A 26869-nucleotide genomic window follows, 5' to 3' on the forward strand; every position below is an offset into this window, starting at 1 on the left:
TAATTTCATCTTACAAAAAAAAAAAACTGATTAAATTGAATTACAAATTTGGAAATTTTGTCATAATAATACAAACAATCTAATATATAATATACATTATTAAAAAATGTTGCTGTAATTAAGATTTTCTACCTAAATAGAAAAAGAAACAGAATGGAAAGACGACAAATGAGAGAAAGAGGACGTGAGTGAATATGATGCGATAGTCGCTCCCATTACATTGCATCCTCGAACTGCAACACAGCCTTCACCGGAGCCCTCGTCTTGAGCCTCATCTCCTCATACTCGTCCTCCGGATTGGACAGGGCCACGATGGCCCCACCGGCCCCGACTGAGGCCTCGGCCTCGTGGATCACAACGGTCCTGATCACGATGTTGAGGTCGAACGTCTGGTTGATCGAGAAGAACCCGATCGATCCTGAGTAGATCCCCCTCGAGCAGCTCTCGAGGGAGTCCAGGAGCTCCATCGACCTCAGCTTCGGGGCACCTGTCATAGATCCACCAGGGAATGCAGCCCGCACACAGTCGACCCCGCTGACATTCGGCCTCTTCTTGCCACGGATCGTGCTCACCATTGTATGCACGGTCGCATAGGACTCCACCACCATGAGGTTTGGGACGTGGACCGACCCGGGCTCGCAAACACGACCAAGGTCGTTCCTTAGGAGGTCTACGATCATCAGATTCTCGGCCTGGTCCTTTTCACTGCAGAGAGTAAAGAAAACAAAGGTCGACTTGATACCGAGTAACGATATTTACACCGAACGGAGAGATCTATAAATGAGAACTATAAAACAATGAAACTGCATTCCTTCCCACACCAGTAAACTCTAAAAAGTAAATCAACCGGGAATAGTTTTTTTGTTTTTTTGTTGCCTCGTTAATCAACCAGGAATAGTTAGCTATAAATCTTTCGTCTTTCGACATATTAACGCAAGAAACTAAATGCATAGGACAGGGTATTCCCTGAGATTACATGTTTGGAGGTGATCCATGTTACTCCCGTAAACGGGATTACTTGGGCAACCTAATTATCTCGAAGAGTACATCCAAATTCATAGCCAAACATGCTGAATTAGTTGATATCAACCAGCATGACCATCTCTTTTACCCAGAGCCTCATTTATCACTCGTCAGGAGTATAGAATGCACAACATATCAGATAACGCAAAACTATCCAGCATATTCCCGGGATACCTATCACAGGGATCGCTGCCCGACTTATACCGAACAACACCTTATGCAGTTATCTGGGCCCTGTAACTACTCATGGGAATGGCGAATTATGCTTGCTATCACTTCAGGTAACAGAATTCGACTTATTGAATATGGAGGATGCAAGTATACCAAGAAAGAGAGCAAGCAACGGAGTTTAGATACCGATGCAGTTACAGAGGTAGAAGTACCTGTATTGTAGTTGCATTTTGAGCAGTCCATCATCCTCTTCTGTTGTGCCCCGAGCGATCGTGCCCTTGATGGGCTTCGCCTCAAGGGTCCCATTCCTGTCCAACTGGAGGAACCGTTCAGGGGAAGAGCAGCATACACACAGCTTTTCGGAGGCAAAATTAAGCCACGCAGCGTAAGGTGCAGGATTACTTTCTCGGAGGTAAAGATAAAGACCAAGAGAATTGATCTGCCCAATCTCTTTCCTAAGCTGAGTCGTTAGACACAGCTCATAGCTCTCCCCGTCCTTTATATACTCAAGGCACTTCTCAACATCATTCTTGTACTGATCTCTTGATTTATCGACGTAGAAGCCGAATTCAGTAGGAGAATCAGCAGAAGGCTTTGTGGTTCGGGTCTTTTTCTCTGTTATAGGACGAGGCTTTAGGCGAAGAAGCTTTTGCTCTGTTTCATCTAACCACGAGGTTTCTTTAGTGGCTTGATCGTATAGGGACATCATGTAGACATCTTCGTTAAGATGGTCGATTACAAGAAAATTGTCTGCGAAGAAGAAGCATGCATCTGGGGCCTGCGACTTGTGACGATTTGAGGCCACTCCACATTCAAGTTTAAGGTCGTACCTGAAAAGAGAATTTAGAGACATGCCGCAAACATAAGGGATTCGGTATAAGAAACAAGAGCTCAAGCTACAATGCGTTAAGTTTTATGAAATTCAAATATTATTTTCCATGTTCCATCTTCTTTCTCTTCTAGAAAGATTAAGAAACAAGAAAAGGTTGTCTTCTGTACAATTAGAACAGCTTTTCTTTCCCCCTTATTTCATCATCAGTAAAGAAAAGAAAATTGAAAATCTAAAAGGCTTTCACGAGTTTTCAGGAACTAACGGAGCCAAAACTTCCAAGATTCATGATGAACTCAGGAGAATACCCGATATAACCAACATATCCACCGTGGAAGTCAAATGGAAGCCCTGCAAAATCTTTTTCTTCATAATGGAATGACAGGAGCTCCTTCATCAGTAACAAGAGAAAGCAGAGATTATTCATGTACCCATTAACAGAACAATCAGCAAATCATTTCATAGTTACCATCAAATTATTGTCGTCAAAGATTATAACGTCAAAGCAGCTCTACTGTTGTTTAACATGGAATCCATTCTCTTCTTATAACGAAGACATGGAACACATTTCAATAACTTCTTACCCTGTTCAGAAAATCAAAAAAACCATCTTCGAGAAAGAAACTACTTGTGTGGCCATCATAGTCTTCGACTAATAGATTCCCCCCTACTTTAGTAGCAGTACCACTGCAGTAGAAAACCAAGGGGAAAGAATCATTTTTAGAGCATCTTAAAGCTAAGTAACTCTTCCATTTGAGACAAGGAAACGGCCAAAGATGTTTATCCTTTTACTGCAAATAGCAAATCAGAGGGGAAACAGGTTTAATTAATAATACTTATCCGAACCTTTTATCAGATAATCTAAACGTCAACTGCTTCCAAAGAGGTCCCCCTTTTGCCCCCATAAAAGAAAACCGAGCTCTTCCCTGAATATTCATAAATGGCACCGATAAATACACAAACAAATAAACTAAGATAACATGTCAAATAGAAAGTCCCATCAGGAAGAAAAATCAAAAGAAAAGGTTTTGACATGTCGTGTCTATCAAGATGATCACAAGTTGCACACCTTTTCTATGGAAGCACTGTCTAACCAAAAGGTGTTCTTGGCCCCACGTTCTGCAAATATCTCACAGAATATGTTATCAGCACCTCCAACTCTTGAAGCAAGGCGATCGAACTTTTTCCATCTCAACTTGAGGGATTTCTTCTCATTGATTGGGTGATCCTTATTCGAAACACTGAAACAGTCTATCTCGTCTCCATCATATAACTGGGGCAAGTAGTCCCCATTGATATCCATCCACGGCTTCTTCTCCAGTACAGAAACCCGTTTCAATAGATTATTCATAATACTAGGCACCTGCATGTTTGCTAGAAACATTTCACTGCTCAAGATAAATACATTAAAATCTGTCTTGAGAATAAGTCAATTAGTTCCAAAGCCTTAAAATAAAGGTGCTCACTTAATCTTCTGTTACCAGCATAATCCGCATTCCTCCGTCTTACAGAAGATGCTTGTGATCTTGTCCAGTAATCTTCCGTTATCTCCCTGAAATTCTTAAAGATTTGGCTCCCATAAGAGGTTGCGATACTCTCAGGATGAAACTGTAGGTCAAACACGTCAATGATGTAACTCAGGAGAAAAACCAAAAAGAAAAAAATGAAAAAAACCAGCTTAAAGCACAGACCCCATATGGCATACCTGAACACCGAAATGAGGCCGAGTAGAATGCCTGATGCCCATTAAGACTTTTGTATTGGGGGCTGCCTCGAATTGACCGAGATAACTAGACTTTCCATTTTGTACTTTTGAAAGAGGATCATTGAGGGAATTATCGGTACTCTGATTCTCGAAAAATGGGAGTGGGTTGGTACAAGATGTCCACGCTATAGGCACAAGTTCCTTCGGGAGTGTTTCAGGGTCTATTACAAGAGAATGATACCGAACCACCTAAGAGAAAAAACCGAAGCTCAATTTTGAGAATTAAGAGCATTCAAAAATTATTGTATGTGAAAGAGAACCCATGAAGCTTCAAAAGAATGTATAGATATTAACCTTGAATCCTGAGTTTCTGCCAGAAGGAATGCCACTAAACAGCCTGCAACCATCATGCTCGATCTCACTGAAACCCCATAAGAGGAGCTTATGAACCAAAAGCACTGCACTATCATGAAAGTCTCCTAAATGTTCTCGAAGAAAAGAACTAAATGATTCATGCTCTATGTACTATATGCCAGGGAATCTGCATTGTCAATACAGGATACCTGAGCCGGCCATGGACTGGTTCAGATGCGTGGACAACTTCAGCACCATGCACATAACCTAAAGCCTGCAAAGCATTATTCAGAATTTTACAACCATAGAAAATAACGACATGAGCTATTTTTATTGCAGCCGGCAAAAGCTGAGGAACAGACTAGATGAGAGGTAAAACCAATGATTACATTGTCATAAGTACCTGGTGCCCAAGGCAGACACCGAGAATAGGGATATCACTACATTCAAGCAACAGCTGCAGACATATCCCTGCAAAATACATCAGAGTTTATCAGAAACCCAAGGACAATACGTTTATAATTTGTCATTGCAAATATAATAGTGATCAGTACAAGTACAATAAGAAGGATTCTGGAATCATCCTTTGTTTTATGCAACTAGATGCAAGTGATTATAATAATATATGGGTACAATTAAACAAACAGACAAAAGCACTCTTCACCATACCTATGTCTGCTGGACATGTTGGAGAACCAGGTCCTGGCGATATAACTATGTTATCAAATACATTTTCCTCGTACAGGTATTGCCTTATTTCTTCCCATGTCCTGCTATCATTTCTTATCACAACAGGTGGCACTGGCAACATAGCAAATCAAGACAGTATGTAAACTGGAGACCAAGACTTAAAATATATGTACACACAGCTAAGTTTAATGCTCAATTTTCATTCTTTTCGGGGAGAAATTTGGACAAACAAAAGGTCCCTTCACAGTCACAACACCAATAAGATACAGGCTCCTTTCTTCTTATGCCATGATTGAAACACGGGAATAGAGAAAGTTGAGGAAATAAGTCAAAATGCGGAATTCCTCTACCGTCCATAAATACTAAATACGTTCCTTAATGCTTTACCAAGTAAAATAGCAAAGAAGATGTTACAGATAGGGCAAAGTATAAGACAGCAGGGAAAAGATTCATGGCTATGAAGTTTAATGAACCACTTACCCCCATTAACGGTTGATAACTGCTGGTAAATGTTGTATGTGTAACTATCATAGTTGTCTATCAACAATGTCCGCACATACTCGAGCTTCTCAGGTGGCTCCTCAAGCTGCTTCTCCACTATAAATGATTCTTCTACGTGACGAGGAATCACATGCTTAGATAGGACACCTTTTCTGCCTCCAGTATATGATACGGTAGTGTTCTTTGCACAATGAGCAGTATTAAATGGCTCAACATGATCCCTTTTGAGATTGATATTGGGATGATGCAAACCCTCAACGAAAGGGAGCGATGAGAGCTCTGAAGAGGATGAGCATAACCTCACATTCATTTCTTCTCGGGAGTTTGCAGGCCCGTCGCAAAATCTCAGCTTACTCTATCCCTACTTCAACAGAAAGATTTTTCTGGGGTATAAGAACGTAACTTATGCATTTGCTCTTAATTTTAAATGAGATAACTCTACACTTTCCCTCCACAGATATATTTCACACCCATTGGTGAAATAAGAAGGGCTCAAGTGAAATAAAGAAAAAAACTTTTGCAAAATCTTCAGTCAGGGCCTCAATATTATCGTTCATCATACGCTATTTGGGTCTATGGATAAACAAGTCCATCAAAGAAAGCCATATCCATTAACTTTCAGCATAGTCATGGGTCGTACAGACGACATTCAATCAAATCGGACCATGAAAGTCGAGCTTAAATAAACCAACACGAAACAATATGATTATGACAAAGTCAGCCCAATATGATTGATAACATAATTAAGACAAAAGAAAGAAATTCCTTTTCATCAAGCTATTCCTTTACTCATGACACGAAAAAAACCGAGCAAATAGAAATCATTTTTGAAAAACAGAAGGGTAATGCAATTCGATGAGTTGATGGTTCATTATCATTATATGGCAGCGCAACAAACCGACCCAGAAAGCACAGTTAAAACGTCAAGATCTAAATCTTGAGCATCCAGCTAGCAGCTCAGGCAATGGAGAAATACGGACCCCCAGCATCGAGCCGGAAGAAGGTGCTGTCTCGACTTTAACCGTGGAAAGAAACAGAAATTTTAGGATTCCGAGGAAACATAGAGCAAAGAACAGATCTTTTGAATGCGTGCCCGGCAACGGGAGGACGAGGGAGAGTACCTTTTCTGGACCGTTGTTGGGTCTGAAACTCCGCGAGAGAAGCAGAGAGAGGGAGAGAAATGGAGGGAAGGAGGGGAATCTGAGGATTGGGAGAGGATTCGAAGGGGTTGGCAATGAGCCCATGAGGGCCATGAGGAAGTACAAATCAAGTGGGGCCTACCCCCCACCTCAGGATCACAGAAAATGGACAGTCCTGATTCGGTTCCTCCTCGGATTTGGTTGGACTGTCGCCTCTGTTTGTGTCGAGTGATACGGCCTTGACCGATCCCCCTTCATGCTCGGCAGTCGGCCGCCGCCACTATATTCCATTACACTAAAGGATTTTGCAATCTAGTCCTTTGACCTTTCGTTTAAGCAAATCAAGTCCCTACACTTCTAACATGTTTCGCATACGAGTAGAGCAGCGTAGATAGAATAGAGGCTGACGGATGGACCTAATATGACAATAGCAGGACATGTAAAGCCTCACCAATGATTCAAAACTTGCTGTTTTCGAGTCAGAAAAATACTATTGGAAAAAAAAATCTTAATACATAATATTATCATAATTCAACTCGTATTCAAGCTGTTATGTGAAATCTCGATCACTGATTTACTAATAATGTAAACTTTGTAAATGGTTTTGTTCTTTTAAATATTTTTGTGCGGTTGGTGGTGAGATTGATGTGCGTTGAGCAAGAATTGGACCACATTAAATTTCTCAATCTGCCATTTTTTATTTGTCCACCCACCCACGTTGCCCCCACTTGCCTATATTCAGATCCAATCTAGTCCCTATAGAATAAATGGCAAACTTTGACAAACATTCCTCCATTAATTCCATGATCTTTTTCATTATAATGATTAATATGTTTGTTTGGTGCGTCTTTTTATTGAAATAGAAGGCAAGTATACATTGTCTTTGAGATTTTATAGGTATGAAGCCAGTAATTGTTCTTTTACAAGATCTAACCCATGATGATCACGATCAACCAACCAATTTGATATCTCCACCGCAACAATTCCAATCTTTATGACATTGTTATCGGCTTGTATAAAATTATAAACAAGCTATACGTGGTACTAGCACTTCTCATATCTGACTTCGCTGGCGACCACTGTTGGGGGTGGGTGACCGGGGTGCCCACCCCCAGTTTTTATATATATTGATGATTTCATTATTTTCATAATATTCTAAATTAATAGGAGATAGTAAAAATGTCCATCATGTAGATATATACTTTTTATTGAATATAAACGACCCCGATCTATCAATCAACATATTTGATTATTATATTTCACCATCATTTGTGTAACATGATTTTTCTGTCTATCATTAACTGCATGCATTGCACGCTGGATGTGAAGAAACAGACCATTATTCCCGTTTGCAACGCATGTGTCACCTATAGTTTTGATAATAATAAAAAAGTCACTTATTATCGGTAATGAATATATATTCCTTTTTGGTACAATCCCGATATAAATAAATTATTCATAGTTAGATTTACTGAATTCATGTATTAACTCACTAAAATTAATTTACTAAAATTAATATAAATATGATTATTTATTAAACAACTCTGTATGTATGTAACAATGCTATTACTAGGTATTGGACCAGCATGATGCCACGGATTGAGAAAGTTTTTCATAGTAGTTATTATGTAATAACTAATATACAATATATCTGAAACTAATTATAAACGACATATATAAAAGTTATGAACACTCAATTGATAGTAAAACAGACAACTTAAATTGTTGACAAATTAATTTTAGATGAGCCAGTGCTTGTTATCATTAGGTAAGGCCTCAGATGTGAGTCTTGTGATTGGAGAAAATTCACTACCAAAAGAGATTTATTTCATAGTAGGTTGACCTCACTCGAACTTAAATTAATTGTACGCAGTGAACTTTCAAATATTAAGTAGTATACACAAAAAAAATCACAAATAAAAAGAGACTATTTGAATTGGTCACTAATTATTGATGGTGACAAATTGACTGAGACTTTTAATCGTGGGTTAATTTTAGGTGAGCCATTACTTGTTATCTTTAGGCAAGGTATCGGGTGCAAATTCTGTTATTAGAAAAAATTCATAATAGGGGGAGGTTTATCCCTTGGGTCGACCTTGCTCGAATCTAGGGTGCAAGTTCTGTGATTAAAAATAAATTCATGATCAAGAGAGGTTTATCCCTTGAGTCGACCTTGCTCGAACCTAGATTAATTGAATCTAGTAAATTTCAAAATACCAAGTGGCACACATGGGGAAAAACAGAAAGAAAAAGAGCTATGGATAGTTAAATTCAATAAAAATTGACAAAAAAAAAGGATGGGGTGGGAGTGGGAAAAACCCACCTACTCTCCCCCAAAGGGACATGTTTTCATTTTCACGATCGGCAGGAATGGATTATTCCTTAGTATGTCGACCTTGCTCGGATATAGATTAATCGAACCTAGTAAATTTCGAAATATCAAGTGGTACACATTGGGGAAAAAAAGAGATTTGTATAGTTAAATTTAATAAAAATTGGAAATATTAAATTTTTTAAAAAAGGGATGGGATGCGGATGGGAAAAACCAACCCACTCTCCCCCATAGGTCCTAAAGCGACCTTTTTTATTATAGTTATTATTAGTTAATAATTAGTTAATTAATTAGTAATTAGTAATTAATAATACGTCTAGTCTATATCAGATGAACGCGTCTCTGTGGACTTATGAACTATAAATTGGGCCCTTCCATTTTAAGGTGATCTTTGGGCCAATGATGGCCTAAAGTTGGGCTAGTAAGTACATCCAAGTCAAGTATATTGTATTTTACTCGGAGGAAAAAAAAAAGAAAAAAAAATGAAGTATACTGCATTTGATAACGAGGGTTGTGTTTGCTAAAATTAACTGCTTAAGAGAAGTTAATTTTAAATTAATAAAAAAAAACAAATGGAAGGATAAGAGAGGGATATGATGATGGATGATGTATTAATCTATTTATTCAATGGGGAGGAAGAAAACAAAGCAAGATGACGAAATAATTTGCTTACTTCTTTAGTCATTTTTCTTTTAATGAATACATATGTGAAAAATAAACTCAATGGCAATAAGATATCATGGGATCGTACAGCACCTGATGATGTGCAGCTGCTCCTCGAGAATGTTTCTCGCGAAAAATCCGGAATCATAGAAATCGTTCAATCGGATTATTCTGTGTCCCTATGGCGCGCCACACTGCACTCTCGCAGATTGAATTGGCTCACGTTTTGGTCACTTGTGGCCCTAATTCTCTAGCATGCATGTGATGAATGTATATTTTTGGTGGGGAATTAAGAAGAGGGATCAGTCTCACTCAAGTAATTGCTTTCCATGATTCTATATAGCCATGGAGGCATCAGGGGGACGCGACGTGGCCGGCCGGGGAAGGAAGCTACGTCCTCTCCCATGCAGTGGTCATATGATACGCAGCCATGCAATGTGACTATATATTCAATAAATGTTATTCGTGCATGAGTAAGAAATAATCAAAATACTTGTAAATAGGAATTTGCGGATCCGTTATGAGGTCAATTTTCCATTTTTAACTTTAAGTGTTCTGATTGGGTGTAAAACATTCAAATGAATGAGTAATACTCACATAATATTTGCTCATGCGACGTGGAATGCATGCATGCACGCCGTCTGCATGTTTACCGACTGCGTGTAAACTGATCTCTGCAGGTGCATGAATGGATGCTGCGTCCATCAATGGCAGCAGATCCGACAAAACTACTCCAAATGAGAAACACTAGGGAAAGCTAACTCAGAGACACAACGAGCTAGCTGCCGATCGGAGAAAGCACAAGGATTGTACATGATGGACCGAGGTAGAGGGTCCAAAAAAAATAAATTTTTTGACGATAAAAAGAAATTTACATAATGTTCTTCGATTTGTTTTTAATAACATTACTTATAATCATCGGTCTCCTTACATCGAGATCTATGTCGGAAGAGACTGAATAACGAATTAGAGATGGAGGGCCACCACCATGATCAGTTGGTCATGTCACTGTCCGAGTCGGGCACTTGCCAGATTTGTGCGATAATCTAGGCATGGACGGACTCATGATTTTCTGAGTAATATACGGGACTGCCATCGACCGATTCATGTATTAGGTTTGTAAACTTACTAATACATATTAAGGTCTGAACATGTTTCATGAAGACGGGAATTCCCTTCACATCGGGTACATATGTATTCTGAACTTCCGATATATATTATGGCATGCATATATATATATATATATGTATGTCAAGTATACTTTGATTGAAATAAAAAATCAAGCATGTTTGCAATGAAGCTTGTGATTTCAATGAAGCATCTTTGCTGCTCATATACCTCATTTTCGTAACAGTATAAGATTCACATTATTTTGCGGGAGGAAATTTTTTAAGCTACTTTGATGCAAAATCGATGCACATTGTGAGATGGAATAAATGAATCGCCTCAAGAAACAGGGTTTAGCGTGCAGTGGCATCACCTCGAATTGGCAAAAAAATATTGGTTGAGACGAATCTGTGATGCCAGTTTCTCACTTTTAGATATTTTAATTAGATGTTTTACGATCAAATGACTACATAATATTCACCGAATATTTGTTCCGAGTTGAGATGAAAAAGTCTTTAAGTTTGATTTGCAACTCAGTGACTTATTTTCCTTATTCCCAGCTGTTCCCTTCTAAGCCTCATTTGAAAAAATACAAAAAAATAAAAAATAAAAAGAAGAAATCGCCTTTTATTTGGGCTAGCAATCGATTGTATATGGGCCAATCCATACTGTGTTTGGTGGGGTATATATAGGTCTTGGTCAATTATGGCCAACAGCTTTCTGGGGTACGTTTGGTTTCGGCCTTCGGCAACTCGTTACCCCTCTCTTTCCTGTGTGTGTCTAGGTATTTGGAAGTTTCATGAGTTTCAATTAATTTAGTTTGAGTCGGGTCGATTCATTAAAATGATAAATCTCTCTCATAAGACATTTGTCACCCTTTTTCATAAAGAAGTTTTATCGATTATTTTTCAGAGGCCTCAAATCAACAAAGTGATAGCATGCATGTAAAACACTGACTAGATGTGTATCCGCGATATTCGTGACACGCATTTTTTACAAGCAGGATGGCCACTAACTTGTTTTCACATTACCTAAAGTAAAACATAGGTGATCAATAAGATACTCGCGTTACCAATTAAACCTTCAAAAGTATCTCAAAGACTTCTACATATGCAATATATATATTATTTATTTTTTCCCAATAAGAACACATGAGTTCTCAACTAATAGGATGAGACTAAATTCAACTGACATTAGCTTGGTTATGACTATAAGATACTTTTAGATCTCTTTTGGTACGCGAAAATATATGAAATGGAATGAAAATTTTTTCCCTCCACTCCATCTTTGTATTTAGTCATTTATGTCAATAGAAAAGGGCATTCTCTTGTTAATAATAATATTTTTTTTCTTCACTTTGATGGAACGAGTAATTCCTCAAAAATTCCCTCATTTTATGGTACTTTTTATTCGTAAATAATTCTGATGTTATTATAACTATATTCTTTCATCTTGTAATGGTAAAATAGAAAAGTTCACTAATTTTCACTTAATACCATTACATTTCAGTTTTCACAGTATAGAGTCCATTTATTTCATTTCACTTTATTCCCTCTCATTAAACGGGATCTTAATAATGGATTTAAAATCTCTATACTACGGATAAAATTTGTCCATTGAGAAGTTAATTTATCGTTGAGCCACATCCTCGTGGTTGGTCGGCTAAAATTGATTTTCTGTAAAGTACCATTAATACACTCACAAGTTCAAACCGATATTTGAGCCATGTGATTGGCTTCCCTCATCCTAATCCTGGGTTAGGACTGGATATATGATGAGGTCGGCTCATCATATGTGGGCGACTGCACGTCATGGAAATACGCATGTAAGAGTTATTATCCGTTTTAAGCACACTCAATACGAATTTCTCCTTTTTAAAAAGTGCTTATTAATCAACGTGAATTGGTTTAAGCGATTCGGCGCTTGTTCCGCTTAACTAAAATCTTGAGTTCAAGTTTTTGTAAATGCAAAAAATACACGCTATGAGAGCTTTACCCCTTAGTGGGCTGACTCTGCTCGACCAAATTAGTCGGGGTCTAATTGAAATTCCAGATATTAAGATTTATATCGAAAAAAAAGTACTTACCGAAAGTGAGTACTGCTTTAGGGTCTTATAAAACCACCCTCTTTCATTTTGAATATAGGATTAGTCTAACCCCTTTCCCGGGACGAGGATCTTCAAACAACTCTCTAGAAAAGTACCAACTCTTAGGTCAGTTCCTATATATATATATATATATATATATGCATTTCTAATGACGAAGTGGGTAGAAGTCATTTCTCCTTTCGCCAAAACTACAATACGCCATCTACAATAGAATTAACACCTGAATGAGGGAGGACGTAAAGATGCTCTTCTTTCATTTTCATTCCAAATTCTTCAAGATTGAAAATGGATAGATTATTTTCTTATGGCCTTCAAATGGGTACATAACATGCTGCCCAAATCAAAAGGAAAAAAGATAATTATTAAAGAAAATTATGGAAGGAAAAAAAGGGAATAATACGAGAGGGAGTACACTACCGCTCTCCTAGTTTCATAGATAAGGTACAACCTGAAACAGCATGGCATGTCGGGAAGCGAGCGGGAGGTCCTCTTCCCTACATCATTAAATTAATTAATTAATTAATTAAGAATTAAAAAAAGAAAAAATCCAGCTTCTCCATTGCATGATTCAAATAATTTATCGCTTGTTCTCCTTAATGTGAATGGAAAAAATTCACGTCGATCTGTACTTAGGAAAAATTTACTCCTTAGCAATTCAACTCGACTAGATTATGAATTAGTGTTATTGAAGCTCCGAATACATAGCTGGTCTGTAGTTCATGCCAAAAAAGACCAAGTTCACAAATAAAATTTTCTTTTTTTGCTCGACCCCAGTTTTTATATCAAGTAGTTTTATCTTTTTGGTTTTTTTTTAGCATCACCTCCGCTTTAGGGCTATTAACTACTTGATTAATCAAGCAGCGACAAGCTGATTTGGATTAGCATCGTGACGAGGAAATCCCGCCATCACTTGAAGTATTATTAGTCACAACTTGTTCATGTCAACCGCTCGAATATACTCAATTCCTGTAGTCTCCATTTTAAGACGGTTCGATGGTTTATGAAGAGCAAGTAACATCAAACTCGAGTATATACAGAGGCTCCCGCTATCACAACAAAAATGAAAATTTGGGCATAATTATTCGGTTGTACATATACGAAAGATTGATCAGTCGATATATTTGACATCATGTCTCTATACTTATAATAAAAAATGTGAACCATTTGAAGTGGTCTCAGTCGTAGGAACACCAATTTAAGAGTGCGTTTGGATTTAGAGTTGAGTTGAGTTGAGTTTTGGTTTTAATTGATTTGTAATGATTGTATTGTTGAATTGTGAGAAAAATAATGAAAAAGTAATAAATAATTGAGAGAAAGTAATGATTAAGTAATGATTGTATTGTTGAATTGTGAAAAAGTAATGAATAGTTGAGAGAATTTAATATTAAAAATTGAATTGAATGGTTAAAAATATTTTAAAAATAAAAAAGGTAATAATTGTGATATTGAATTGAAGATAATTGAAGTTGAGTTGAGCTGAGTTGAACATTGTTTGGAAAACAAACACACCCTTGGTAGACACTAGTTATGCTCTTTCGCTTTTTTATCCTTCCTTCTATTAACGCCAGCCTACTCTTGCTCATTAAATCCCAGATCTCCTTTGCTCTGCTCTTGGTGTTCCCTTTCGTTTTCTTGTTCTTCTGCATTTTCATCCCCATTCTTGCGCCTCCAAACTGCTCGAGGAAACGCCTGTATGATTATGTTCACTTTCAGCGGTTCCTTTTTCCACAAGCTTCTGACTTATGTTGATTCTCCATCTGCAATCTCAACAGTTTCCCTACCTTTCGCAAAAGGATATGCTTATAGCGTGTGGTAAGCTACTTATTTCATGGTTCTTTTTTATTTTTTTTGGGTCGTGATTGAAGGGGATCACGCTTACAGTTGGGAAGAGGACGTCAAGGCTTGCGATCGGAGAATCATTCATGTATGACCATCTTCAGGTTTTAGCACTCCGATGGAAGAAATATTGATGTTACAATTTATTACTTTCTTTTGGTGATATTGTCTTAATTGATAGTGTTCACTTTCTTGATGTTGTGTCTCAGTAGATATTAGGGCATAACATAAACTGATATCTTCCCTCTCAATTGTCTAAATCATATATTGAGCAAAACGTCATCGCTCGCTGCAACTTAACCCCGTTCTTCAAAACAACGCCTACAATGCGGACCTTCAGTGCAGTTCAACCCTTGCCAGTGGATCTTCTCCTTCCGCTCCAACAGCCTGACCCCAGAATTGTCGCTCTGCCCCAACCATTCGTGCCTCTCGTCCGACATTGCCGGGATAGAGCCCAGTTCACGTACTGCTTTGTTCATACTGGAGTTTGCCTGAAGTTTATTGCTTATGAACGCACGTTTTCGAGTTCAGAGATCTATATTCAAGTGATTATGTCTTTCTTTTATTTTATGTCCTCATTTTGCTTTTCTTTCCTATGAATAATGACTATTTTTGCCACCGTATACATTTTATCGGTTGATGCCCGTCATTACCATCGATTTGAGTTTGCTATGCGATTTTATCATTTGTGTAGTTCAAGAATTTTCCATCATCATGCATGCCGAGTGCTCGCCAAAATTCTCCTATTGTTCCTCCTATATGAAACTACACAAATGCCTTGGACGTTGAAACTATCCTATGATGCAATTTCATCTTCGCTTGCCACAACTACATCTCTTCTTTCAATTTGTCGTGAAATTACTGCTATTCACCCACCCCATCCCCCAACTTGGAGAATTAACGTTCCTATTCATCCCACTACAAATCCTGCACCTCTTGGTCCAAATCTGCGTCCTCCCTGCTTCCCATTATTGAATCTTGTCCCAGTAATAGTTTGAAATCTTTCCCACTTCATTTCCAATCTTTTGCTCATGGGTGCTTATCAGAAATCATCGTAAAAGTATATACTCCAAGGTTAAAAGAAAACATACATGAGCTCTGAGAGACAAATCCGTATAGATGTTGGCTTTTAATTTGTATGTTCAATATAAAAGGAACTATTAGTATGTGACTGTATACATAAAAATGCAGATAGACGACTTGTCAGTTTTGCTTGCTGACTGAAAATATGTTATCCCTGTTGGTTGATTTCTTTTATCTGTATTGGGTAGGATTTTTAAGTGGATTATGTACTGAGGATACATAGTCAATAATGGTGCTCCTCATATATTAGATGATGAATCATTTAGGAAAAGCACTGGATATATATTAATAGTTTCTTGTGGGGATGTGGGCAACAACCACTTGGTACTCTTTAAGGGACCTGACATGGGAATGATGGTTGCTTTCTAGCTCTAAGAGTAATCAACATGTGAGTCAATTGTGCTTGAGTACCTATTTTGAAGTTTGTTATAAAAGTAAATGCTCATGGAGAGTGATATTACCTCTGAAATTGAATTGCTGCTACCTGAGCAATAATTGCATAAGTGGAGGAATTCCCTCAAAACTTGCTAATGTGACCAACTTGGATATTATGAGTTTCTTTTCCAGAACCCTTTGTCCATATATTAACATGTATATTTTATATACATTCACCTTTCTAGGATATATATATATATTTCTGTTTTTAAACATAATTCACAATGAAGTTTGATGCTGATAGTTTTCTCTGTTTCAAGTACTATCGTACAACAAAACTGGAGCAATACTTGCTGGACTTGCTCATATTCCTGAGTCTCTTTTCCACGTCCACTTACCCTCACAGGTTGATCTTGTTAAATATAGGGATGCGATGCATTTGAATTGCATTCTAGTTCCATAAATTTGTTGTAAATATCAAGATCCCACCTGCTCCACCTCAGGTGTTTGGGTTCATGATCAGATTTCTTGAAGGGTTCCGACGCTTTCTGCAAGCACCCGCTTTTGAAAGAAATATGGGTCCTTTTTCTGTATTTATGGCTAGAATGTAGGTGACAGTATCTCCTTACCTTCCTCAACTCGTGATATTCAACTTATAATTTGCTGACCTATGTTAATAGGCATATATCGAGGGGAATTCACTCAAACCAGGCATGAAATGACACCGATAGGTTTCCCAGTGCTCTAATTTTCTGTCTCAGAAAGCATATCTTAGTTAAAGAGTCCAGAATATTTTATGTGGTTTCAGATCTTGTTATGGGGTAACTATGTTCAATTGTTCCTTCAAACATTCCGACTTTTCTCTCTTCCCTCTTCCTTTATTTCTTCAATTCCTTCTTCTTATTTTGACTTTATTATTGCATCTAAATTTAATTGCGTACTCCTATGTTTGCATATTACACACCAGGTTTTTGATATAATCAAGAAACTCCGAGTACGACGATCAGTGGAGTGCCTGTGAGGGAACCGATATAAATACTATAAAGGAGTCTTTTAACCATTTCTTGCTTTCTTTTGTCTTTGAAGCCTCCTATACAGTAGTTGGTTCTGAGATCCATGTAACTTATGTTGAAATAACGATACGGATAGGCAGTGCATCACCCGAGCTGCTGAGGAAAGCAAAAGCAGAAGATTCAATTCAAACATGTAAATTATTTACAGTGCCATGTTAATAAATGCCTTGCAATTCTCTCTCTGATTGTCCTCTTGACCTCCTTTTCGGCCATGTTAAAGAAATAATCTTTTTTGCCATCCTCATAAGTCATAAACATAAGCAAACTAGACACTTCAAAATAACTTGGAGAGAAGGTCTTCGTCCTATCACCGCATTTAATATTTATTTAGTGCGAACATGAATGGTTGGTCTACCTATTCTGATCTTTGCTGTCGGTAATTAAGATTCATACAATCAGATGACACGTGTGCAACACACGTGTTCTTTTACTAGTATTAATAAATATATAACAATCAAATTATATCGTATATTTAATTGATACTAGATTTAGGCTTGCGTCGTTGCATGGTTTTGAAAAATTATTTTAATTGTTAGAGAACTTTTAATACGTATTTAAAACTTTTAACATTGATTTACAATTTTTGATATAACAATAAACTAGGGGTGTGCATGGGTACCGGGTATACCCGGAACCGGTCGGAACCTACCCGTTAGGGTAGGGTCCGAATAACTTGTATTGAAAATAGGGTAGAGTCCGGGTATCAAAATAAAGAACCGGTGACATCCGGTTCCGGTTCCGGTTCCAATTTACTGGGTACCCAGAACCGGAACTGGAATCGGTATCCGGAACCGGATGGTAATTACAAAAGAAGAAGAAGAAGGGAAAGTTAATCTCACTCATTAGTATTCAGTCTCATTGTTTGAAGCAGGCTGCAGGGGTTGGGAGAAGTGGAGAACGCAGGATTCATCGCCTCCGACTTTCAGTGACCGCACTGCAGCTCCTCTCCGTCGCTCCCGGTAAGATTCTCCTCTGGACTCTCCATCGAATATACTATGTTAATCTGTTTGTCAAAACCCTAAATCGGCTTTGTATTTCCGCGCAAGTCGTCATCTTTGCCAGTGTTTCAAGCTCTGCATTTGGTTCTGGATATCATTTGGTGAAGTGGAAGTTACTACCTGAAATCTGGTAGTTTCAAAATCAGGTCTGATCTTGTCTGTTTCTTTTGGCTGTAAATTCGTAATGACGGAGGACCCTGCCTTCCCCAACCCCCGGCAAATCACCATTTTCTTTTTCCTATTCGAATCAAAACTTTGTGCATCTCCGTGGAATTTTTTACTCTGCATTTCTCGTAGGCTCCACAGTACACACTTTATCATTGCCAATTTGTTTATTTATTTATTTGTTTGTTTTTATAAGATGATGATGCTCGATGATGATCGTTTTGCTTTAACCACATCGGACGGTGACCTGAGCAGCGGATGTATGATCCCGCGTCTTTTGGCTTGAAGAAATAGCAGATTGCCATTGCTTGCAGTGCTCTGCTTGATTGTGCTTTGATGACTCTGTTATCTAGAAGCTGAGAGATATCCTATCCTCAAATATCTCTCGCTTTTTAGATATATAAGAAGAAAGGTAGGCATCGGCGAGCAATGCAAAGTCTCTGGCTTTTGCGGTTTCTTTTGGCTCTAATGGCGGAGGACCATGCTTTGCCCCTGGCTTAGCAGGTTCCACCTCTTGTGGAAAAACTTTGGCCATTCGACTGAGAGAAACAAACAAATCACCATTTTCTCTACTTTGTTTTCGTTTCTCAACTTTTTTCATGGTTTGAATCATCAAAAAAGTAGACAGATAAGTTCCAGAAAATTCAGTCGTTCATCATGGACTCAAATTGTTGTTGTTCATGATAGAGCAGCTGCTCATGTTTATCATGTGGAATCACCTTAGACTTCCTACTAATGCCATGGAGAACTATATTTGAAATTGGAGTATAAACACAACGACAGGCTCTAGGACTACAAAAGATACAAGTAGATGTATTATATTATCAGCTAGCTCATCTGATTAATAATTTAAAATACTTGCTGGAATCTTTAGCTGAGAGGATGTTGTCGCTGCGGTTCGACCCTGAGCAAGCAATAACCATGTATTACTATTTTATGTTTGGGTTTTGGTCTGTTTGTCTACCGTAAAGAACTATGGACTTTTCGTGTTTTACAGCCGGCAAAACAAGTGAAAACAAGACTGAAAAAACTTGATGATACATTGAGAGCTTAAGTTTCCTTTTTTTTTCCTTGCGATGAAATTGCTAATTAATTGATGATTAATGTGATTATTTGCTTTAATATTTATGTCGATATTATATTTGTTGTGATTACTGATTATGGGTGGAATATTTTCGGTTTTATTTAGCGAGGCAAAAAAATTTACAGGCTCCAACAGGATACCCGGAACCTGTGGTATAATACAGGTTCCGGGTAGGTTCCGGTTCCAAGATTCAACAGGGTAGGGTCCGGTTCTAAAATCTTGAAACCGGTCCCTTACAGGGTAGGGTCCGGGTATCATGAAAAAAACAGGGTATCCGGAACCGATCACCCCTACAATAAACGTTACAATTCTGTTAAAAATAAAATATCAATTGAGAATTATAAAAAATAGAGCTCCAATGTATTGCACAGTTATTTATGCTGCGTTTGGTTTGTAAGTAACATTTTAAAAACAGATTTTGATTTTGAAAAAGAGTTGTATAAATGGTTATGCATGGGATCCACCCTTTAACTTTGTATGAGTTATTTTGTTTTGAAAAAAAAGTACTATAAATGGGGTCCACCATTTGACTTTGTATGAATTATTTTGTTTTATCGTGAGTAGAATTAAGTTAAAGTGTGATTTTAAAATCACACTAACAAACCAAACAAAACATTAAAATAAAGATAAATAATATCACTTGTCACAGTTTTATTTTTAATTTCACCTCACGTCATAAATTCAAATATTTTCACGAGGTGTAATAGATTTTTAAATATTTTTCACTGCACATCATATCATTAACATTCCGTCAAAAATTAAACGAAATATTGACGTCCGTAGCTCTATTTTTGCACATGTGGACGCACCCTCATGGTTCCCAGTCCCTTCTCCCTCTCTTAGATAGTAACAAACATAGACAGACAGAGAAAGACGCCACCTTCCACCTTCCTTCTTTCTTCCTTCTGCCTGCCCTTCCCCTTCCTCTCTCTCGGCCTCTGCCCTCACCATCACCACCGTAGCCCTTTCCTTCTCCATCTTCATCACCTCCATCACCTCCATCTCACTATCTGAATCCTCTCCATTCTATGCTCATCATTAAAGCGCCATCATCATCTCCTCCATCACCATCTTCAACTTCCTTTCCTCCCTTTCTCTCGCCCTCACGCCATCTTCACTCCTCTACCTTCTGCCTTCCCTTCCCTTACAGAACATTGTTAGCTGGCTACTAAGCTAGCCAGGACATTTGGGCTTGAAAGGTAAAGAGACAAAGGAACAGGAGAAAAGCAGAAGACCTGAACTACTATTGTCTCCATCTACATTTAAGGAAGTCAGTGCATCTGCATTTGCTCCACCAAGATTCATCTGCTCCTGCCACTGATGTGACTCCTCTGCTCCTCTCCCAGTTGCTTTTGTGCCACTGCTGCTGCCTCCACTACTCTGTTGCTACTCGTTTGCTGCCTCTCCTCAAGCTCCAGCCGCTAGTTCTCCCTCCTCCCTCAAGTTCCAAGCGCTACTGTTACTTCTGGAGCTCTATCCGAGCTCCCGAAGCTGCTGCCATTGCTACTTACCTTTCTCGAGCCTCCGAGCTATAGACTGCAATGTATTGTTTACTGTGCTGCTGCTGTACTGAACTCCCTCCTCCCTGCAGCTTCGACCCCAAGTTCCTCTGCCTCGAATCAAAGTCTCTTTCCCTCAGGAACAAGGACCTCTGTTCCGCCTGCAAGTGAAAGAAGAAAGCAGGAAGGACATCAAATGAGGGAGAGAAGGACATCAGAGGAAGGAGGGAATGAGACCCACCGAAGTGTGTCTAGTTACTCCCGGTTGACTAAAAAATAAAGTCTCGTCAGCATTCCGTCTAATTTTTGATAGAATATTGATAGTGTAACGCGTTGTGAAAAATATTTAAAAATCTGTGGCATCTCGTGAAAATATATGAATCTATGATAGGTGAAATTTCAAAAAAAAAAAAACTGTGACATGTAGTGTTATTTACCGTTAAAATAATTTTCACATGTGTTTAAAATAGATAATAAGTTGAGTAATATGGGAATGAAAAATTTAATTGCAACAATCCAACCATACAATTGGTATTGTAAAATAAACATAATATTGTTTTATTAAGAAAAAAAATTTATCCAATAAAATTAAGAAAAACGAAATTGCGGTGATAAGAAGAAGTAATTTGACATGTATGAGACTATTATTGTCAATAAAACATTAAGAAAACTCATTTTATAGAAGATTATATTATATACACGACGTGAATTAAAAAATTTAATATAAATAGTTATAATTTAAACTTAAATCTAAAATAAATAAGATCATATCGATAGTGAGAGAAACGGCATGAGGTAAGGTGTAAAGAGAAATAAAAGTAGAAAGAAAATGGTGTAGAATATGAATCTTCCCGTGCTCTACTTCTAGGATATATAGTACAATAAATTTAGAATATATTTCATATTTTGAGAAAAACTTAACTTTTTATTTTTTTAAAAACAATATTCAATTATATTCCTAAATACAAATAATATAGACAAATATCTAAAATTCGTTGAACCAATACATGCAAAATCTCTCAAAATTCATTTAACTTGAATAAATTGATATACGAATCTTTTTTTGCATTTATTATGTTCTTACGAAATATGATCGATTTATACAAATGGATGGATACATGATTCCTTTTATTATAAATTTAATTTTTAGAGGAAACCAAGAGACAATTAACCTACAAATCGAGGATTTGCAAAATACAATATCTTGTAATTTTTGGCTTTTCTATATATTATAATAGATTAGCAATATAGTATGTGATTTGATTTATCTACTTATATATACATATATATATATATATATCCAATCATTTGTTTAAAATAATTGGTTCTTTCACAAAAAAATTAGGATAAGTATATATTGTTTGAATATGAAGGATACAGAGGGAACGAGAGAGGAGGAGAGGAAAAATTATAGGGGAGGAAAAAAAATTCCTATATCACTTTTACCTTTTCTCCTCTCTCATTCCCCTGGTTTTTTCCATCCAAACAAAAGGATTAAAGTCTTTTTTTATTTGAATTTTTTTCGGTGGATAAAATCATTTCTTCGAATTTTGATGAATATTTGAGCATGTATATATACTATCAACAACAGCAACCACCAACATTAGTTGGGAAAGTTTTTTCTTTCCTTTCTCAAAAAGTTGTGTTTGGTAGAAAGGAATGAAATGGAATGAACTTTCCATCCTTCTACCTCATTTTTTTTTCAATTTACCGCACTTTAAGAACTTCAATAACCATTTCTAGAGATTATATATACATAAATATTAATTTGAATGAATGAATGTTCATTCAAGAAATGTGAGAAATGCTCATTTCATCATTTCAAATAAAAAGAATCTAGAACATGAGTGCATCTTTTAATATCTAGAAGAATATATATGTTTGTAAATTTAGTTATAAGATAGGTTTTTGGGTAAATGTTATAAGATAGGTTTTAAAAGTCTATTTTTTTCGGTTGGATAAAAGTCTAATATTTTAATTAATAGTGGTTTTTTTGGCCCATCGAGCAAGTCCCGTTTGACCCAGCTTTGACCATGTGATATATATATATTCCCGATGGGCCAATGAGAAAAAGGGGAAGATAGAGACTCATAATAATAGGTAGCCTAAAGTTATATAGCCATCTCTCCACACATACTTAATCATAATTTCCCCCCACTTTACAAAAGAATCCAATTCTCCTTTTCTAGCCCATCAAATCCACCTCACTTTTCTCCCCTATCGATAATCAAGAAACCTGGTTTCCCTTATTTTTCTTGAACAAATAAAAAATAATTAATAATTATGATCATTTTATTACACCCTAAAATTCATACTTCAACCGATGTATTCGATTCAATTCTCATAAATAAAATTTAACATTTCATTCTTTTTCCTTTTCCCTTTCATAGCCATGGAAATATAACATATACTTGCTGCATATGGAGGCTTTGGGAAATATGTCTTTTTTATTAAAAAAAAAACACATAGCATATCCAAAAAAAGGACTATATTGGCCAGATATATTATGAAATATGCATTGCGTAAAAATATTATCTAGCTAATTCTATTACAACGTGCGTTATTATATTTTAAAAAAATGATCTTTCTTCGATCTAAACTCAAAAGATTGAGCATAAATGCTGCTCGCAGTTTTTTTTACTTAAGATATATATTTATGTTGTGGACACTTCCAACATATCAAACAAGCCCGTTTGTTACTTAATATTTTGGATAACGATTCACGTCCGCAACCTAATATTGCTAACTAATGATGGGCTAATTAATGACGGATTCAATGTTTTCGCATCCCCGATAAACCTGATTATAGGATATATGCACCATATATATCAAAATGGCTTTTAAGCATTTCTACTGATCCAGGGAGTCGGTGTGACTTGAAGGTAGAATTAGACCCGGCATCTAATAAAAATTTTTTATCTTTAATTTTGATTACTTATAAAATATGTGGATGTAACTTCAGCATCAATCATTTCGATCTCAGAGATATTAGTCGCGCACTAGACAGAGAGCATCAACCTTAACGGACAGACGATTTTATTTTTTCTCTTTCCTTATCCTTAATATTCGGATATGAATTCGGGAGCTTCACAGAAATTACGTTGTGTGTTCCACATTAAAGACATTCCTTGAATCTAAAATGGTTCACATCATCGCATAGTACAATTTACGGAGCCCTCGATGGAAATTTGTTTGATTCTATGATCTTACTTTTTTGACAATTTTAGCAAAGATGTGACATTGTTTTCCATCATTAGCTGAATTCACCTTCACTTGATCACCTATTCATTGATCACAAAATGAATGAATATTTTTGTTGTCGATATATGAAAGATACTCATAGTGATCATTTTGGCAAAATAAATGAAGACATCATGCCCAGAAGTTCTGATAGTAAATGGTTTCAACAATTCTACCGACAAAAAAAAAATGGTTTCAACAAGAATAAACAAAACGGTACTTGTGTCATTGTTCTTTCTAGCTGAAGAAACTTTTTTCAATGGTCACCGCTAGTCGCTTTTATTCCCAAATCTTTGGGGTTACTTTTTCCAATAAACAAGGTTCAAATTCGCTGTTTGCTTACTGGTTTTATATATGAACAAATTTATCTAGTTATGGGTGAATCAGTATTGATGCGTTCTAACGTTGCTTTTTTTTAGATGACTCATAAACCTTACATATATTGGAATGTTGATATATCAATGATATTCTAAAGTGGTTAAACAATTTGAAATCTTATACTCTCCATATATGAAATATTTATTTTATGTTTCGACATCAAATATATTAGCTAATGCACTTAGAAATTTTATTTGGACAGCCTTGTTACGTCTCAAATATCAAATATGACTTATGACTTACTATATAATATTGGATGTGTTGGGCTTTATATGTAGAAGAGATGCGACTTCTAACTCATTCGTACGTTGTTCAATCGAAGACACCGTAGAATTTTCCCGAAATAAAACGGTTTATACGTGTCTTGAGAAAGTTTTAATATACATTAATAGAAAATTAAACGTGACTGTAAGTCTGTAACTGAAAAAAAAAATTAACATTACAGCCTATGAAATTAGATGACCGTGAGAGGGAACAAGCGTGACTGAGAAACGGGTCTTTTGAGGAGATTGACATGGGTCAAAAAGAGGTTTTGGTAACATGATTCCGTGTCGTATGTTTAGTACTTTCAATTCAAACATTTAGTATTTCAGCTCAAGTGTGTTTAGTATTTTTAGTTCAAGGGTTTTGGTATTTTTAGTAATCGTGATAAATACAAGTGTTTTTTACTTCTAATCAATTTTAAGTGTTTAATATTACGATTGAAATATTTACTATTTTGTATAGTCCATTATAAATAACAAAACTACTAAACACTTTAAATAAAATACTAAACATTTAAACTAAAGTACTAGACGTGTCACGATAATACAAAATCATATTAGGATTTCTGGGGAAAAAAAGATAGAACGGGTTGGGCCAAAAAAAAAAAGAGGTTAGTTTGTAACTTCCATGTTGTCAGTGTAAAAAACGTTAATCTGCCCTAATAATATATCTTCAAAAAATCCGAAACATGGGTTCATTAATTATTGAGGTTCCAACATTCCTCGTTTTCTGCGCACAATGTGATGTTCCAACAAGACCAAATAAAATCGACTAATTTGTTATCTATTCACCAAAAAAAAAAAAGAAGAACAAAATCGACTAATAAGTCTCCTTTCCTAACCCATTGATTGGACAAAATTATGGATTCGTGGGTAATTAACTCTCTTAATTAACTAAGAAATAACATTTCAATTTCCTAACAGAGTGTTCACACATCACTAGCTAACTGCAGGTCGGAAAGCACTTTTCACAAACGATTATCTAGGCGCTAACGGATCCAACTATACAAAGATTCGACCCGAACATATAGTTAGTGCTCTAAACAAATGTCATCAAACATTACTAACAACTGGACATGCCGTACGTGAAGGGAACACTAGGGGGGATGTTTTAATTTAAAGAACAGAAAACATTATTATCATTAAACAAAAATGAGGAGAAGAAAGTAGTACCTTCATTTACAGAATTTGCAGTGATCCTCTTGTCGGACTTGAACTTGCCATCGGAAGATTATACGACTCCTAGTTTGGGAGAAGGAAATAATCGAAGAAGAAGAAGAAGAAGCCGATAATTAATTAGCTTAATAAATTAGTTAATAAGAAAGACCTGAATTATAACTGACTCCACATTGAAAGAACAAGTGGGATATATGCATGGCTCCTCATACGCCATCCACGGAGGCCGTCGAATCTCCGATGGGCTCTGCAAATGGCATACAGGGAGCCAGGCACATACAATTATGCTCGAGCAATGCATGTTTAAATATGCAAAAGAAAAAAAAATACTCACACAAGCATGTTCGATTGTTTCCATACATATATACCTAGAATTGTGAAATGCAATGTCACAAGGAAAAAAGAAGAAGAAATTGTTCATTGCCAAGCGATATCTAGAATATGGCATGGAATATGAAGATGCTAGTTAGCAGAAGCAGAGCTGGATGTAGAAGAAGCCATTTGAGCTTATGGAAGGAGAAAAAGGAACCCAAGACAGGGTTTTGGAGTGGCCAAAAGGTCTAAACAACTAGCTAGGGCTCAACTACAATCAAGAACTGGATTCTAATTAATGAAGAAACCCTTTTGAATAGGCAAAATTAAGAAGAGGGCAAAATCCAACGAAAACCCCCTTGCTAGCAGTAAGCAAGCAATTAAGCTAGGGTTTTGTAAGTAATGTTCATATGGGGTTGTTTCAGACGCAGAGGGAAAGGAAAGGAGGAAGATGACGAAGATGAAGAGAAGAGGATCATGAGAGAGGGGCTTCCATTGTTGCAAACTCCACAGGCTTGCCGCTAAATATAGTGACCACGGGAGAGGGTGAGAGAGAGAGAGAGAGAGAGAGAGAGAGAGAACAGAGAGGTAAAATCTTTACTTTTTTTTTTTTTAGTTGGAGGGGCCAAAAAAAAAAAGAAAAAAAGAAGAAGCTTTAACCCTCTGGTGTTTGAAATGTCCTTTTCTTTTGGGTCGTAAAGCAAAAGAGGTTTGCTTTTCTCCTCTCTGAACCTCACTTTGTCTGAAAGTGCTTGGAAACACATGG

The 26869-nt window shown here is 36.8% G+C and overlaps 1 protein-coding gene and 2 long non-coding RNA genes across 10 annotated transcripts; 1 reads left to right on the forward strand and 2 right to left on the reverse strand.

The window, feature by feature from the left end:
• Positions 1–9684, reverse strand: LOC116196754 (aminodeoxychorismate synthase, chloroplastic). Of its 5 annotated transcripts, none has more exons than XM_031526632.1 (14): positions 9501–9684; positions 5253–5634; positions 4752–4883; positions 4486–4553; positions 4292–4356; positions 4083–4149; positions 3729–3977; positions 3490–3631; positions 3093–3397; positions 2870–2949; positions 2608–2710; positions 2332–2414; positions 1407–2024; positions 1–705 (listed from the first exon to the last, which is right to left on the reverse strand). In XM_031526632.1, the coding sequence occupies exons 2-14, from the start codon at positions 5581–5583 to the stop codon at positions 216–218; spliced, it is 2733 nt and encodes a 910-aa protein (XP_031382492.1). In that variant the 5' UTR covers positions 5584–5634; positions 9501–9684; the 3' UTR covers positions 1–215. The 5 variants fall into 5 exon arrangements, with proteins under 5 accessions (XP_031382492.1, XP_031382491.1, XP_031382490.1 ...); XM_031526631.1 differs by lacking the exon at positions 9501–9684 and adding an exon at positions 6395–6675 and having other exon boundaries at positions 5253–5637; XM_031526630.1 differs by lacking the exon at positions 9501–9684 and adding an exon at positions 6395–6674.
• Positions 9685–14171: 4487 nt separating this feature from the next.
• On the forward strand, positions 14172–15150 carry LOC116194874. The gene is made up of 2 exons (XR_004154545.1): positions 14172–14433; positions 14503–15150. It is a non-coding gene; the product is annotated as an uncharacterized LOC116194874 (long non-coding RNA).
• Positions 15151–19911: 4761 nt separating this feature from the next.
• Positions 19912–26683, reverse strand: LOC116197994. 4 transcript variants are annotated; one of them, XR_004155131.1, is made up of 3 exons: positions 26160–26683; positions 25789–26038; positions 19912–20895 (listed from the first exon to the last, which is right to left on the reverse strand). It is a non-coding gene; the product is annotated as an uncharacterized LOC116197994 (long non-coding RNA). The 4 variants fall into 4 exon arrangements; XR_004155130.1 differs by having other exon boundaries at positions 26126–26682; XR_004155129.1 differs by having other exon boundaries at positions 25789–25857; positions 26126–26680.
• Positions 26684–26869: the final 186 nt, after the last annotated feature.

The sequence above is a fragment of the Punica granatum genome, chromosome 2 (genome assembly GCF_007655135.1).
Source record: "Punica granatum isolate Tunisia-2019 chromosome 2, ASM765513v2, whole genome shotgun sequence".
In the NCBI taxonomy this organism is placed as follows: Eukaryota; Viridiplantae; Streptophyta; class Magnoliopsida; order Myrtales; family Lythraceae; genus Punica; species Punica granatum.